General features: G+C 35.4%; 5 protein-coding genes across 5 annotated transcripts; 4 read left to right on the top strand and 1 right to left on the bottom strand.

Moving 5' to 3' along the window:
* Positions 1–1,320: 1,320 nt before the first annotated feature.
* LOC108846575 (exopolygalacturonase-like) lies at positions 1,321–2,936 on the top strand. Its single transcript, XM_018619796.2, has 2 exons — positions 1,321–2,079; positions 2,315–2,936. Exons 1-2 carry the CDS (start codon positions 1,346–1,348, stop codon positions 2,802–2,804), a joined length of 1,224 nt encoding a protein of 407 aa, XP_018475298.1. The 5' UTR covers positions 1,321–1,345; the 3' UTR covers positions 2,805–2,936.
* Positions 2,937–3,359: 423 nt separating this feature from the next.
* On the top strand, positions 3,360–4,517 carry LOC108846942 (putative F-box protein At4g22180). The gene has a single exon (XM_018620123.2). It carries the CDS (start codon positions 3,361–3,363, stop codon positions 4,441–4,443), a length of 1,083 nt encoding a protein of 360 aa, XP_018475625.1. The 5' UTR covers position 3,360; the 3' UTR covers positions 4,444–4,517.
* Positions 4,518–7,401: 2,884 nt separating this feature from the next.
* On the top strand, positions 7,402–8,690 carry LOC130509138 (putative F-box protein At2g33200). The gene has a single exon (XM_057004801.1). It carries the CDS (start codon positions 7,444–7,446, stop codon positions 8,527–8,529), a length of 1,086 nt encoding a protein of 361 aa, XP_056860781.1. The 5' UTR covers positions 7,402–7,443; the 3' UTR covers positions 8,530–8,690.
* Positions 8,691–10,173: 1,483 nt separating this feature from the next.
* Positions 10,174–13,784, bottom strand: LOC130510057 (chaperonin CPN60, mitochondrial-like). The gene is made up of 14 exons (XM_057006405.1): positions 13,776–13,784; positions 13,653–13,656; positions 12,522–12,793; positions 12,328–12,432; positions 12,157–12,243; positions 11,969–12,058; positions 11,773–11,853; positions 11,605–11,673; positions 11,441–11,518; positions 11,274–11,369; positions 10,974–11,177; positions 10,797–10,902; positions 10,629–10,707; positions 10,174–10,543 (listed from the first exon to the last, which is right to left on the bottom strand). The coding sequence occupies exons 1-14, from the start codon at positions 13,782–13,784 to the stop codon at positions 10,411–10,413; spliced, it is 1,413 nt and encodes a 470-aa protein (XP_056862385.1). The 3' UTR covers positions 10,174–10,410.
* Positions 13,785–13,955: 171 nt separating this feature from the next.
* On the top strand, positions 13,956–15,244 carry LOC108846291 (putative F-box protein At2g33200). Its single transcript, XM_018619514.2, has one exon. The coding sequence runs from the start codon at positions 13,998–14,000 to the stop codon at positions 15,081–15,083; it is 1,086 nt and encodes a 361-aa protein (XP_018475016.1). The 5' UTR covers positions 13,956–13,997; the 3' UTR covers positions 15,084–15,244.
* Positions 15,245–15,522: the final 278 nt, after the last annotated feature.

The raw sequence follows: 15,522 nt of genomic DNA, 5'->3' as shown, positions 1-15,522 counted from the left end.
TTCGGGAAACATTACTAAATGTCACTAGAGCTATGTATGAGTAGATAATTTCTATTTGAATGGTTTTGCCACATCTAAATACAGTATAAATGCACCAAATTAAGCAAGAAAATTCGATCATCTCAATTAGTTTTCCATTTTATTTTAATCCTTATTACACCCGTAACAATGGGAGTTATATCAATAATTGATCATTTCCTTATTACAGCAGATCATATGTATCTACTAAAAAAGGTTTAGCTTAAATGTTCACAAAATTAAGCAAAAAATCCGATCATATCAATTAGTTTTCCATTTTATTTTAATCCTTTCCTTATTACACCCCGTAACAATGAGAATTATATCTATAATTGATCATTTCCTTATTACAGCAAATCATGTATATCTACTAAAAACGGTTTAGTCAAATGTTAACATTTAGTGACTATATAGATTTGTATTTTTTTTGGTAACTCAAATTTTGTTAGATAAGAAAATCTCATATTAGACAGATACAACATCCGGTTATAGAATTTATTGATTTTAAAAGTTGATAGATTTGTTAAATTTAGAAAGAGTTGTAGAGAGTTTTGTATATTATGAAAATATGTAAAAATAAATTATTGTAATGATTTTAAAATCTAAGGTAAATATGTAGTATTCTCCAAATTTTGTTTCGTTAGTTAAATGGTTAAGAATATAATTCTCAATAACACTAATTTTACTAGATTTATGGAATCATTAAAATCTAAACATTTTGAATAACAAAGATTTGAAGAGAATTATAAAATCATTATACCAATAATAAAAGATTTGTAAAGAATTGTATAATTACCATACCAATAACACTAGACTTTATATATTCTTAAAATCATTAAAAGTATACTTCCCATTAACACCCCCTTTATCTTAATGTGACATTTAAATTGAATAATTCATACATTAAGAATTTACAAGCTCTTGTTCTTTTCCATCTTTCGGTTTTAATTGTTTTTGCCAGAGATGTGTAGTATGCTAACCTAAGAAATGTAACAACATTTTTACTTTTGGTAGTATAATTTAACTTTTGTCAAAAAGGAAATAAATTAAAAAAAGAATAGAAAACGGAAGAATCTACATATATTGATTGAGTTACAAATTACACATAAATCTTATTACATCTTGATAAGATTATTTCTTAATATCATGACACTAATTATTTTCCATATGTATGGTAGTAACAGATTGTGTTTCCCTTATATGTCTATTAAAGATTTAATGTCATATATATTCTGATCTTATCACCCTATAAATAAAGAAGCTCAAACGCTTGACTTTGCATCAACTAAACCAAAAGGTTAAGAAAGAAAAAGTGAGATCCATCGAGATGGCGTCTAGGTTTCTGATCTTGTCTGTCTTGTCTCTCTTCTTCTTCTTACTCGCCGTCTCAAGTGCTCCCACGAGTGAATATTACAAAGGAGATAACGTCTTCGACGTCAGAAACTACGGTGCTCGCGGCGACGGTAAAACCGACAACGCTATTGCGATTTCAAAGGCCTGGAACGATGCTTGTCAATGGAGTGGTGGAAGCTCAACGGTCTATATACCTCTCGGAACATTCTATCTCAGTCAAGTAACGTTCGCTGGCCCTTGCAAAAGTTATATCACTTTTATAATCACCGGAACCTTGACGGCTCCTCGGGATCCTGACGTCATCAAACAAGAAGCATGGATCGAGTTCCGGTACGTAGACAATCTCACCGTTACAGGAGGAGGGTTGCTTGATGGTCAAGGTGATTACTCTTGGTCCCTCAACGATTGTAACAAAAACCCTAAGTGTCGTACACTAGCTATCAACATAGGGTTTGCGTTCGTTCGATCGTCGAGGATCAACGGTCTAAATTCGATCAACAGCAAAATGGGTCACTTCAACTTATTCGCGGTCGAGGATTTTAACATTACCGGCGTGACTATCACGGCTCCTGGAGATAGCCCTAATACCGACGGTATCAAGATTGGTAGATCCAAGGATATGCATCTATACAACGTCACTATTGCAACCGGTGACGATTGCATCGCAATACTTGACGGAACTACCAATTTGGATATCTCTGATGTCAGGTATATTAATTAGCCTCAGTTTAGCTTAAACTCAAATTTGACTAGCGGAAATCTAGCAAACTCCTTACCGTAAAATATGTAAAGTATCGTAAACCATAAGATAGATGATAATATTCTCTGATTTATTTCTTTTTTTGTTTAGGCAAAAAAATCTTTATATATATTTGATCTCCAATGTTTTTATGTGTTATAATAATATTCAGTAAATTGATCTTGCGATATCTCCCTGCATCAGGTGCGGACCAGGGCACGGTATTAGTGTCGGAAGCCTCGGGAGGTATAAAGATGAGAAGAACGTTGAGGGCTTAACCGTGAGAAACTCTATTATCAACGGTACAACCGACGGTTTACGGATCAAAACATATGCTAAGTCGGTCTCGGCCATTTCAGTTTCGAACTTCTTGTACGATAATATCCAAATGGTCAACGTTAGAAACCCTATCGTCATCGACCAACAGTATTGTCCAAATGGACAATGCGACAGTCCTGGAAAGTATGAGTCTCATGTTCAGATCAGAGACGTGACGTACAACAAAATATGGGGAACTTCGACGAGCCAAGCGGCTTTGAACATGCAGTGTAGTAAAACGTTTCCTTGTCAAGGCGTTGAGCTCTCAAACATCAACTTGATGTACAATGGGGGGGACGGTTCGGCCATGGCCTTGTGTGAGAATGTTGGTGGTTCGGTTCGTGGGAAGATTGTACCTGCTGGTTGTCATATTTGATGATTTAAGATTAAGTATATGTTTGTTTTGGACTTCTTAGTAAGATTATAGGACTAGAGTTTTAGTTGGTTGTCCTCGATGCGATAATGTAGCTACGATACAACCTAATAAAACATCCAAATCTATTATAAATTTGGGATGTGAAAGGTGTCTGCAGCTCCTTGCATCGTTCTAGAATAATGAAAAAAGAGTTGGTCTAATTTTATCTTGACCGACCTTTTTTCAAATTTAGAAACAGTTTTTTTTCATATATTATATTTTACAATTTTATTCGTCTATTATAATCATCATTCGTCTTATTACAAAATTCCAAAACAAACAGATGCATAGTTTTCCAGTACGAATGATTATTTGAAAACGATGCAACTTTCAACTTCCAAAATTATTTTTTAGAACTAAGTAATACTAATACAACACGGATGATGATTACGATGCACTGACATAGTTTGACTAGGAAAAACTTTTCCTATTCCTAGTTGGAAAGGGAAGTTTAATTAGAACCATTACATAAACAAGACTTTACAACTCGTATGAGGTACAAGTCTCAATTCTCAATATGTCGAACAAGGTCAAGTGGTCGGAGCTTAACGCTGATGTTCTGCAATCAATCCTTGAACGTTTGAGCATCATTAATTATCTAAAAGCTCGATCCGTTTGCAAGAATTGGCGCGTAGTTTGCAAACAAATCTCTTCAATACAAGACAAGTTTCCATGGATAATAATCTTCCCTCGTAGAAGACCAAAGAGCTCTACATGTCAAGTGTTCAATCCCCAAGAAGGTAAATCTTACACACTGAGAAATCTTGGCAACGACTTCTCTACACACCATTGTATCGCAACTTCTGGAAGCTGGCTTTTAATGTTCGACCTACGATCAAATCTATATGTTTTGAATGTCTTCACACGCGAGAGAATCGAACTTCCAACGTTAGAGTCACACCAAGGGAGGCTACAAGTTCATAGATTACAAAACAACACGTTCAACTTCATGATCAATCAATCATCAGTACCGGCAAGAAACGTTCTAAACCGGACAAAAGCGGTTTTATGGGTCGACGAGAAAACCAATGGTTACATAGTTGTATGGTCGATAGGTCTATCTTATATAATGTACACTAAGAATGGATTCGATTTCTGGAGAGAGATACCTACAAAAGAAGGTCCTGAGAATCTCCATGGATGTCAAGATATTGTCTACAAAGACAACAAGCTTTACATTTTTACAAGTCTAGACCGAATCAGAATCTTGGATTGCTCTCAAGAACTCCCTAGAGCGTTACTAGATAACGTTGATGATGATCCGTTTAGGGATGATCAAATAAGGCGAGGTAAGATCGGTGTTACCGTCTCTGGTGAGGTTTTGATGGTGAATAACCAGTTAAATCAGGTTTTCAACATTTTAAAGATGAACTCAGAAGGGACAAGTTGGGATGAGGTGGAATCATTAGAGGGAGAAGCTTGGATCACTGATCTTGGTGTGACTGTACCAGCAGTTGATGGGACTGTGCCAAACTCGATTTATTACAGATATAAGTCTATCTATCGTGGTGATCTTTCGACTCAAGTGTTGGGGATGATCCTAGATGTTGACAAGAATGGTCACGCGAGGTGGTTTATTCCTAGTCTTCGTGAGTTATAATCAGATCAAATGAATTTTTGTGTTGCTTTTTGTTTATGTATTTCTTGATTAGTGTTTGTTAATTGAGATTTATAGTGATGTCAAAAAAAAATTGAGATTTATATATATATTTTTTTAATTCATCTATGTCAATAAAATATACGGAAAGACCAATTGGAATACTTCCTTGAGCTCTAAGGCACCAAGTTTTTTTGTGACTTCGGACGAGTTCAGGTTCTCAAAAGACAGCTGTTTAGTGGATTTCTGTCGTTGCTTTGGCTATCAAACAATTCTGTTATCTTCTCAGACAAGAAAGTATCAAACGACGGTGATGGTGATGAGCGATGGAGTATTACATGCACACAGTGTGAAGATATGGATTATGGCTTATAAAGATAACAAGCTTTATGTCTATACCTTTGATCATTACATACGATCATCATTAGTAGGGGGTTTCTTTAACTTCGTATCTAAGCAAATATTATATTAAGGTTTTTTAAAAAATTCTATCAATCAAATACTACACTTGGCGTTGTTACTCTCATGGGAACTTGTCAATGAAAGTGCTCTGAACATTCTTGACTTGTTTGGAGATTTCTTAAAGAAACCATCGAAATAAACCCTTATATTTATCATCATTTTCCCTTTATAAATGCGTTATATAAGAAGAGATAATCGCAAACTCAGAAGAGGTTTTGACTTTTGATCGTTCAGAATTTAAAAGAGTTTTTTTCTTTTGTAACCATAGAAATTCCATACTTTATGCCCAAAATGTTCCATAAGCCCGAAATCAATACTTTTAAAAAATGAATCTGTAAAATACTAACATTCTGTACGAAAGGTAATTTAAATTCAGAATACAAAGCAACCAACAAGTTGGATTCCTAATGAAATGCTAGTAGTGTGGAGTGGATACTTGAAAACTTAATGGTGTATTCCGGATTTATATGTTTAAACTAGTCGGTGCTGTGACTGAGGCTTTCTCTGGCTTTACATTACATACTAGATTTTGATCCGACCTTAAAAGGGCGGATATATTTTTTTGTTTTAAATTTAATTTTTGATATTTGTTTTTTCTGATTATATTTGTATGTTTTTAATCATATTTGTGTATAAATTTTAATAAAATATATATATATTTATTAAGTAATAACAATTTAAAATTGATATGGTATACTCACGGTTAAGGCTGGATTGCGAGTCAAATTCACCCCGCTGACCCGCCAACCCGCGGGTTTTCAATTTTGTTTTGGTTAGAAAATATGACCCGCTTTGGTATATTTTAAATGCTATTTAAATTTGACCCGCACTCAATACTTTTTATTTTACATATTTTTAAAAATATTTAATTTTCATATTTGTGTCTTTCTTTGTAATTATATTTGTATTTTTTATAAGCATATTTTATTTTTCTTTATAATCATATATGTGTAAAATATTTTTTTAATCATTACTAAGAATTTCGATTATTATATTAAATTAGTGATGTTACATAACTATATACATGTGCCATAGCAATTTCATATTTTAATATTTCATCTAAAAATCAATATCTGAATAATCAGAATCGAATCCGAATTTGTATATCTATAATTTGAATAGAGTAATATAGGCTATACCTTCCGTTTTAAACATACTTAATTGAGTCTGTTTTGTTGATGACAAAAAAAATATTCATAGCATGATTAATTGAACAGTGTTAATTCATTTAAACCTATACTATTTAATTAAGCATGCACTTAACATCAAACAGTCATATAACACATAATAATCACTGAAATACACAAACAATAAAAAAATTGGGTGGTCTAGAGGAACACCACACATTAATACATTATAATAGGAAACTAGATCTTGATCCGCGCTTTGAAAGTGCGGAATATTTTACGAAGGAAAATTTTACTAATAACGTAACAAATATTTTGTTAACTTTTAAAGAGTGTGTATTTAAAATATTTTTGTATTTAAATCCGTGTTTTTAAATTCAACCCGATTGTGATTATACCGGTTAATCCGGAGATCTAACAATTCATTTAGTTTTTTAAAATATTCATATTAAAAGTCACTAAAACCGAGACTAACCGATTGAACTGATGGATAACCGATATAATCTAATTGATGAAATTGTAATATTTTCATAATTTGTAATCTTATAATCCAAATTTTAAAGTTTATTATTTTGTAATTTATGAAATTATGACGTTTTTTACAAAATTTTAAGAGAAATGATGGATATAAAATAACTAAGATTAATTATTGTATTGTTTGGAAACATTGATAGTAGTATATAAAATATATTGTTTGGAAACATTGATAGCAGTTAAAGAAATAAGTATATTGTTTGGAAACATGGATAGTAGTATAAAGAAAGGAACATTAGTGATCTAATGTAGATTTAACTATAAAGTATAAATGTGTATTTAATTTAAAAACTTACAAAATAAATGTTAGGTCCAACCGAATGTTTCTGTTTTAATAAGATAGATTATTAGCTATCCCTTTCTATTCGCATATTAAATTAACTTCTGTTCAATGTTTGATTAAATTAGATTTTTTTGATGCAGTTACAAAAAGTGGCCAAAATTATGCATCAGTTTAATTGGTGGTTACATTAAGAAAATAGATTCCGTTGCTTTTATATTAAAAAGTGTGTATTACTAAAATTTTAAATTGGACCCAACTATTATTAATAGGGCAAACTGCAGAATTAATAGAATAGATTTAGCATAGTTCGCCAACAAGTATTTATTTTTTAACCTTCGGTGAAGTTTATGTTTTGTTGAACACTATTACACTAACCTCGTACATAAAGCTAAATAAATATGAAGACCATGACCATGTGCTTTAGTCTACGAACGCTTAAACCATGTGCTTTTCAAATCATGGGCCTAGTCTTACGTATATGTTTTCCGGCCCATTAACATTTTCTGTTCAATTCAGAACCAAACCCTAATTCACATCACTACTACGAATAAAAGCTTCAGACAACAATTGGGAATGATCTGAAGAGACGACACAAAAATGTCTAGAGTCCGGTACGATTGGTCCAAACTCTGTACCGATCTTCTGAGATCGATCCTCGAAACCCTAAACACAAAAGATTTTCACCGGGCAAGAACTGTCTGCTCGAGCTGGTACTCTGTCTCCACAACATGCATGCGACCTCTGCATCCATGGCGAATCCTCTTCCGCAAGTCATCTACTCTGCTACTCGATCCCGAACAACAAGACGAAACTCTCGAAACCGAACATCCAGGAACCGACTTCTCGGAAAGCTGCGTCATCGCCAGCTGTAGCAACTGGCTCCTGATGATCGATGTTCGTGTAGATTCGTATCTTCTGAATGTGTTTACTTGCGAGAGAATCAACCTTCCGTCGATGAAGTCGTTGCTTGTAGGTAACGCTAGCTTTTATAGCAACGCGAGCTCTTCGAATATACCGGCTTGTCTTTGGGTGGACGAGAGGACAGGGGATTATGCTGTGGCCTGGAGTTACAAAGAACATTACTTGTTCTCGTACAAGAAAGGTGATGAGACGTGGCGTGAGCATAGAGGCACGCGGTGTAGATCCATGGCGTATAAGAAGAACAGGCTTTACGTGTTAACATCTGATGATTACATCAAGATTCTTGATTTATCTGGAGATTCCCCTAAGGAAGAAGGGAACCCATACGTTAACCATAGGTTTCGGTTTGTTTCGCAACCTGGGGAGTTTGTGTGGAGGAAGAAAGTAGCGATAACGAACTCGGGAGAGGTTTTGATTGTTCTGAGCTTAAGAGGGTTACAAGAGAAACGTTTGTTTTGCATCTTTAAGATGAATGGTGAAAGTGGTAACTGGGAAAGAGTTGATACTCTTGGTGGTGAGATGCTGATGTTTGGTTATGGAGTCACTGTGAGATCTCCGATCAAAGAGATTGACGGTGAGGGAATCAGGAGTGATTCGATCTGTTTCGTTGATTATGATCTTTGGCCAGCTGCAGAATATTTTCGTCCCAACAGAAAAATTGTTTGCGGTGTATTCGATCTTGCGTCGAGTACAATCACATGGCCTAAAACATCGGATGCTTCGGTCTTGAAGAGCTTCTGGTTTGTTCCGGGATATGCTTAAAGTCTTGGTCTGAAGAATGACTTCAACTTAATTAGGGTCAAATCTTTAAAAAGACTCGGCAGCTAAAAAATGGCTTCTCTTTTGTTTTGCTACTTAGTGGCTTTGATTCTTGTAACGAGTTTGTTCGAGCGCTAGTAGACTTATATTGAATCGTCTTCACATTTGCGGGTTTGTCATTGGTTTCTTTTTGAAAAAGGTCAAACAACACATTGTTGATGAAACTTGAAATTAATGTATATAGTCACTTAAACAGTTTTGGTTTACAACGTTAAACCTAAACATCTCACTACATACGACTTTGTATCAGCGGAGTAGTACTGAAATGTTTCTAATGAGATTTTCTTGGATATAGAGTCTTTTGGTATGGAGTCAGTCAAACAGTATTGAGATATTATTGATGTCCTAGTTAGGGGTGGGCGTTCGGGTACCCGTTCGGGTTCGGATCGGGTATTTCGGATTTTCGGGTATTTCGGTATAGGGATATAAAACCCGTTCGGGTATTTCTGTATTTCGGATCGGGTTCGGGTATTTTTAGTTCGGGTTCGATTATTTTGTATCGGGTTCGGATATTTAAATTTTAGAAGAAATAAAAATAAAATTTTCAATTTTTTAAAGTTTCTTGTATTTAAAAATATAGATTTCACTTAACTGATTATTCTATTTTTTTATAGATTGAGTGATTAATAGATTTGGATATAACATTTCAAAAATAAAAATATTAATTTTGCTATTGTTTTTAAACTTTGGATGTAACTTTTGTTAATACATGAAATAAAAAATTTGACATGCATTTTAAATGAATATCAAATTATTCTCTTCATAATTATATATATACTATATGATCTTAAAGTATGTGTAACATCAATTTAAATATTTTAAATAAAATGAGAGATGTAAACTAGAAAAATAAAGGTAAATATACATATGTTCGGTTATCTTCGGATATCCATTCGGGTTCGGGTATTACCCGTTCGGGTTCGGATATCCAATCTCTCCTAACTTAATATCCATTCGGGTATTTTGCTACTTCGGTTCGGATTTCGGTTCGAGTTTTTTGGATCGGGTTCGGGTGCCATTTCGGATATCGGGTAAAGTGCCCACCCCTAGTCCTAGTGGTTTTAATGAGATTCTCATACACGATTGTCCGAGATTGTGAATTCGACTTTTTATCAGGGAGTGTACTGAAAGTCTGAAACCTCTCAAAAAAAAAAAATAATTATATCGCATATAACCCACGGGTTTCTACGGTGCTTTGGATGCGGAGTCTTTCAGGGTGGGTCAGTCACTTTAAAAGATTTACATATAACAGTTTTGAGATATCATTGATGTCTAATGGTTTCAATGAAACTTTCACACACTATAGTATTAACAGAAGTCGCAAGTTTGACTAACGGATTTCTACGGCGTCAATGGATCTTGAATGCAGGAATTTTCTGATAGGGTCACTCACACTATAAAGAGTATACCCACAAAAGCTTGAAAATATCCGTTGCACAAGATTTCTCTCTCTCTCTTACTCGTACTCCACCATTTCACTCACAGGATTAAAGAAACCCGTAGACAGTAATTATCGTGTGTTAATAAGAGATTAAATTTGGTGAAAGTTGGCAAGAACTAGAAACCTCCATGCGAAACCTCACTGAATATTTCCTGAACTGTAGTATTCTATATAATTTTCCAAGATAACACAAAAAGACTTGTATGACCAAAGAATTTAGATATTTTATAGATTGATTGTGAATGAAATCCAGAAAGGAAAAATCTTATGGTCTATCTCTATTCCAATCATGACAGAAAAAAGGAGGATCCATTAGTGTATAGTGGATGAAGCAACCTTATCATCATCTCACAACGATCTCCAAAGTAAAACTTGTTCTCTCATCAGAAACCCATTCCTCCCATACCGCCCATACCACCCATGCCGCCGCCACCACCGCCCATAGCTGGAGACGCATCCTCTTTCGTTGGAATCTCAGTCACAACTGCTTCCGTTGTTGTCAACAAAGACGAGACACTAACCAATATAACAACAAAGATTAGCAGAAGGCATTGCAATAAACTATAAACTTTAAAACGAGAAGTTTTCAAACTCTGTGTACCTTGCAGCATCAACCAATGCGGTTCTGATCACTTTCACAGGGTCGATGATACCAGACTTGACCATATCAACGTATTCTCCTGAAAACAAAAAAATGCAGAAAGTGGTTTAAATACATAACGAAACAACAAGGTGGGGGGACCAAGAGCAAGTCTGTTGTAATGTTTACCTTTAGCAGCATCGTAACCGAGGTCAGGATTATCTGATTCCAAAAGCTTGCCTACAACGACTGCACCCTCGACTCCAGCGTTGGAAGCAATTGTGTAAACAGGTGTCTGCATCAAAGAAAGGTTTTATTTTTGGTATAAGATTCAAGAAGCTGTTTTAAGTTGGATAGAAGAAAAACCTTGAGAGCGTTTTGGATGATTTGGACACCGATTTTCTGATCAAAGTTAGCCGTAGAAAGCTTCTCGAGTTCTTTTGACGCGTACAAAAGAGCAACACCACCACCAGGAACGATACCCTCTTCAACAGCTGCTTTGGTGGCATTTAGAGCATCAGTGACTCTATCCTTCTTTTCGCCAACTTCTGACTCACTCGCTCCTCCGATCTAAAATCTCATAAGTAATATATTCCCATCATTATCTATGCATCTTGGGTCCATTAAAGTGCTCCAATAGAGATGTTAAGAGAGTAGTTTCATTACCTTGAGTACAGCAACACCACCAGAAAGCTTAGCCAACCTTTCTTGTAGCTTCTCCTTGTCATAGTCAGACTCGCTCGCTTCAACCATTGATCGTATCTGTGTGATTCATTTAGAGTTAGTACAGAGTCAATTACATGAAAAAATAAATGTGAGAAGTATAAACCGACCTGTTCACATCGCTCCCCAATTAATTTCTTGTCACCAGCCCCATCAAGGAAAACAGTGTCGTCTTTGGATACAGTTATCTGTTCACAAATTAAAATCATGTTTATATAAACTGTATGTAAAAGTAAATGAAAAAAAAAAGAGAATAAGACGTATGAAAACGAACCTTTTTGCAGTTTCCAAGCATACTGAGGTCAATTTTCTCAAGATTCATACCTAACTCTTCTGTTATTACCTGTAAAAATTGAAACCATCAAAGAAATATTAGAGCTGGGGCAATTAATGCAAGGGATGAGTGTCTTGACAGATAGTAAAAATAGGAATATTGGCTTGCCTGGGCTCCGGTAAGGGTAGCTAGATCATGCATGTTGGCCTTACGGTTTTCTCCAAAACCAGGGGCCTTCACAGCACAGACCTATTATAATGTGATGGTGTTTACATGTTTACATCAGTCCAAGCATATTAAACTTCTAATAAGGAGTAAGTTAAAAGGAAAAAGGCATATATAACAAAAGGCTGAAAAGAAAAACCTTGATTCCAGCACGGAGCTTGTTGAGAATTAGCACGGCAAGAGCATCACTCTCCAAATCCTCCGCAACGATAAGCAGCGACCTTTGACTCTGAAAAAAAAAAGACAGAGAACAGAAATATTCAGATACAAGGGAGCTTTATGAAATACCAGAAGAGGTTATTGACACTCAAGAAACCAAACTTATACCTTGAGGGCCAGCTCTAAGACTTTCACCATAGAGTTTAAATTGGAGATTTTCTTCTCGTGGATGAGAATGAGAGGATCTTCTAGTTCCTGAAAACAATATCCATGCATAACAAATCAAATTACGAACTTCTACAGATTGATAAAGCAACAAAGTGGGATCCGGATCCTTACACATTTTTGGTTTTTCTGGTTTGTAATGAAGTATGGGGAGATGTACCCCCTGTCAATCTTCATACCCTCAACAACTTCCAGCTCGTTAAACAAGGTCTTACCATCCTATATCAAGATAATATGAAAGCATAAGTTAGTCACCATAAGAAATAAGAAAAACAAATTTAACAGAACGGGGATAAGATCAAACTCACTTGGATTGTGATCACTCCCTCTTTGCCAACACTTTCCATAGCCTTTGCAATCAGTTCACCGATTTCTCTATCCCCATTAGCTGATATGGTTCCAACTTGAGCAATTTCCTCAGAAGTGCTAATCATGCGTGCTCGGCTCTTCAAGTTCGTCACAACTGTGTCAACGGCCAGTTTGATACCGCGTCTTAGGTCCATCGCATTCATTCCTGCAGCGACTGATTTGCAGCCTTCTGCGAAGATAGCTCTTGTAAGAACTGTAGCACACGTTGTTCCTGTTTTTTTTTTACAAAAAACAACAATTAATGATCCGCGCTTTGAAAGTGCGGAATATTTTACGAAGGAAAATTTTACTAATAACGTAACAAATATTTTGTTAACTTTTAAAGAGTGTGTATTTAAAATATTTTTGTATTTAAATCCGTGTTTTTAAATTCAACCCGATTGTGATTATACCGGTTAATCCGGAGATCTAACAATTCAATTTAGTTTTTTAAAATATTCATATTAAAAAGTCACTAAAACCCGAGACTAACCGATTGAACTGATGGATAACCGATATGTAATCTAATTTGATGAAATTGTAATATTTTCATAATTTGTAATCTTATAATCCAAATTTTAAAGTTTATTATTTTGTAATTTATGAAATTATGACGTTTTTACAAAATTTTAAGAGAAAATGATGGATATAAAATAACTAAGATTAATTATTGTATTGTTTGGAAACATTGATAGTAGTATATAAAATATATTGTTTGGAAACATTGATAGCAGTATAAAGAAATAAGTATATTGTTTGGAAACATGGATAGTAGTATAAAGAAAGGAACATTAGTGATCTAATGTAGATTTAACTATAAAGTATAAATGTGTATTTAATTTAAAAACTTACAAAATAAATGTTAGGTCCAACCGAATGTTTCTGTTTTAATAAGATAGATTATTAGCTATCCCTTTCTATTCGCATATTAAATTAACTTCTGTTCAATGTTTGATTAAATTAGATTTTTTTGATGCAGTTACAAAAAGTGGCCAAAATTATGCATCAGTTTAATTGGTGGTTACATTAAGAAAATAGATTCCGTTGCTTTTATATTAAAAAGTGTGTATTACTAAAATTTTAAATTGGACCCAACTATTATTAATAGGGCAAACTGCAGAATTAATAGAATAGATTTAGCATAGTTCGCCAACAAGTATTTATTTTTTAACCTTCGGTGAAGTTTATGTTTTGTTGAACACTATTACACTAACCTCGTACATAAAGCTAAATAAATATGAAGACCATGACCATGTGCTTTAGTCTACGAACGCTTAAACCATGTGCTTTTCAAATCATGGGCCTAGTCTTACGTATATGTTTTCCGGCCCATTAACATTTTCTGTTCAATTCAGAACCAAACCCTAATTCACATCACTACTACGAATAAAAGCTTCAGACAACAATTGGGAATGATCTGAAGAGACGACACAAAAATGTCTAGAGTCCGGTACGATTGGTCCAAACTCTGTACCGATCTTCTGAGATCGATCCTCGAAACCCTAAACACAAAAGATTTTCACCGGGCAAGAACTGTCTGCTCGAGCTGGTACTCTGTCTCCACAACATGCATGCGACCTCTGCATCCATGGCGAATCCTCTTCCGCAAGTCATCTACTCTGCTACTCGATCCCGAACAACAAGACGAAACTCTCGAAACCGAACATCCAGGAACCGACTTCTCGGAAAGCTGCGTCATCGCCAGCTGTAGCAACTGGCTCCTGATGATCGATGTTCGTGTAGATTCGTATCTTCTGAATGTGTTTACTTGCGAGAGAATCAACCTTCCGTCGATGAAGTCGTTGCTTGTAGGTAACGCTAGCTTTTATAGCAACGCGAGCTCTTCGAATATACCGGCTTGTCTTTGGGTGGACGAGAGGACAGGGGATTATGCTGTGGCCTGGAGTTACAAAGAACATTACTTGTTCTCGTACAAGAAAGGTGATGAGACGTGGCGTGAGCATAGAGGCACGCGGTGTAGATCCATGGCGTATAAGAAGAACAGGCTTTACGTGTTAACATCTGATGATTACATCAAGATTCTTGATTTATCTGGAGATTCCCCTAAGGAAGAAGGGAACCCATACGTTAACCATAGGTTTCGGTTTGTTTCGCAACCTGGGGAGTTTGTGTGGAGGAAGAAAGTAGCGATAACGAACTCGGGAGAGGTTTTGATTGTTCTGAGCTTAAGAGGGTTACAAGAGAAACGTTTGTTTTGCATCTTTAAGATGAATGGTGAAAGTGGTAACTGGGAAAGAGTTGATACTCTTGGTGGTGAGATGCTGATGTTTGGTTATGGAGTCACTGTGAGATCTCCGATCAAAGAGATTGACGGTGAGGGAATCAGGAGTGATTCGATCTGTTTCGTTGATTATGATCTTTGGCCAGCTGCAGAATATTTTCGTCCCAACAGAAAAATTGTTTGCGGTGTATTCGATCTTGCGTCGAGTACAATCACATGGCCTAAAACATCGGATGCTTCGGTCTTGAAGAGCTTCTGGTTTGTTCCGGGATATGCTTAAAGTCTTGGTCTGAAGAATGACTTCAACTTAATTAGGGTCAAATCTTTAAAAAGACTCGGCAGCTAAAAAATGGCTTCTCTTTTGTTTTGCTACTTAGTGGCTTTGATTCTTGTAACGAGTTTGTTCGAGCGCTAGTAGACTTATATTGAATCGTCTTCACATTTGCGGGTTTGTCATTGGTTTCTTTTTGAAAAAGGTCAAACAACACATTGTTGATGAAACTTGAAATTAATGTATATAGTCACTTAAACAGTTTTGGTTTACAACGTTAAACCTAAACATCTCACTACATACGACTTTGTATCAGCGGAGTAGTACTGAAATGTTTCTAATGAGATTTTCTTGGATATAGAGTCTTTTGGTATGGAGTCAGTCAAACAGTATTGAGATATTATTGATGTCCTAGTTAGGGGTGGGCGTTCGGGTACCCGTTCGGGTT

Source organism: Raphanus sativus, chromosome 3 (assembly GCF_000801105.2).
Source record: "Raphanus sativus cultivar WK10039 chromosome 3, ASM80110v3, whole genome shotgun sequence".
Lineage (NCBI taxonomy): Eukaryota > Viridiplantae > Streptophyta > Magnoliopsida > Brassicales > Brassicaceae > Raphanus > Raphanus sativus.
This window is presented reverse-complemented; position numbering and strand designations above follow the sequence as displayed.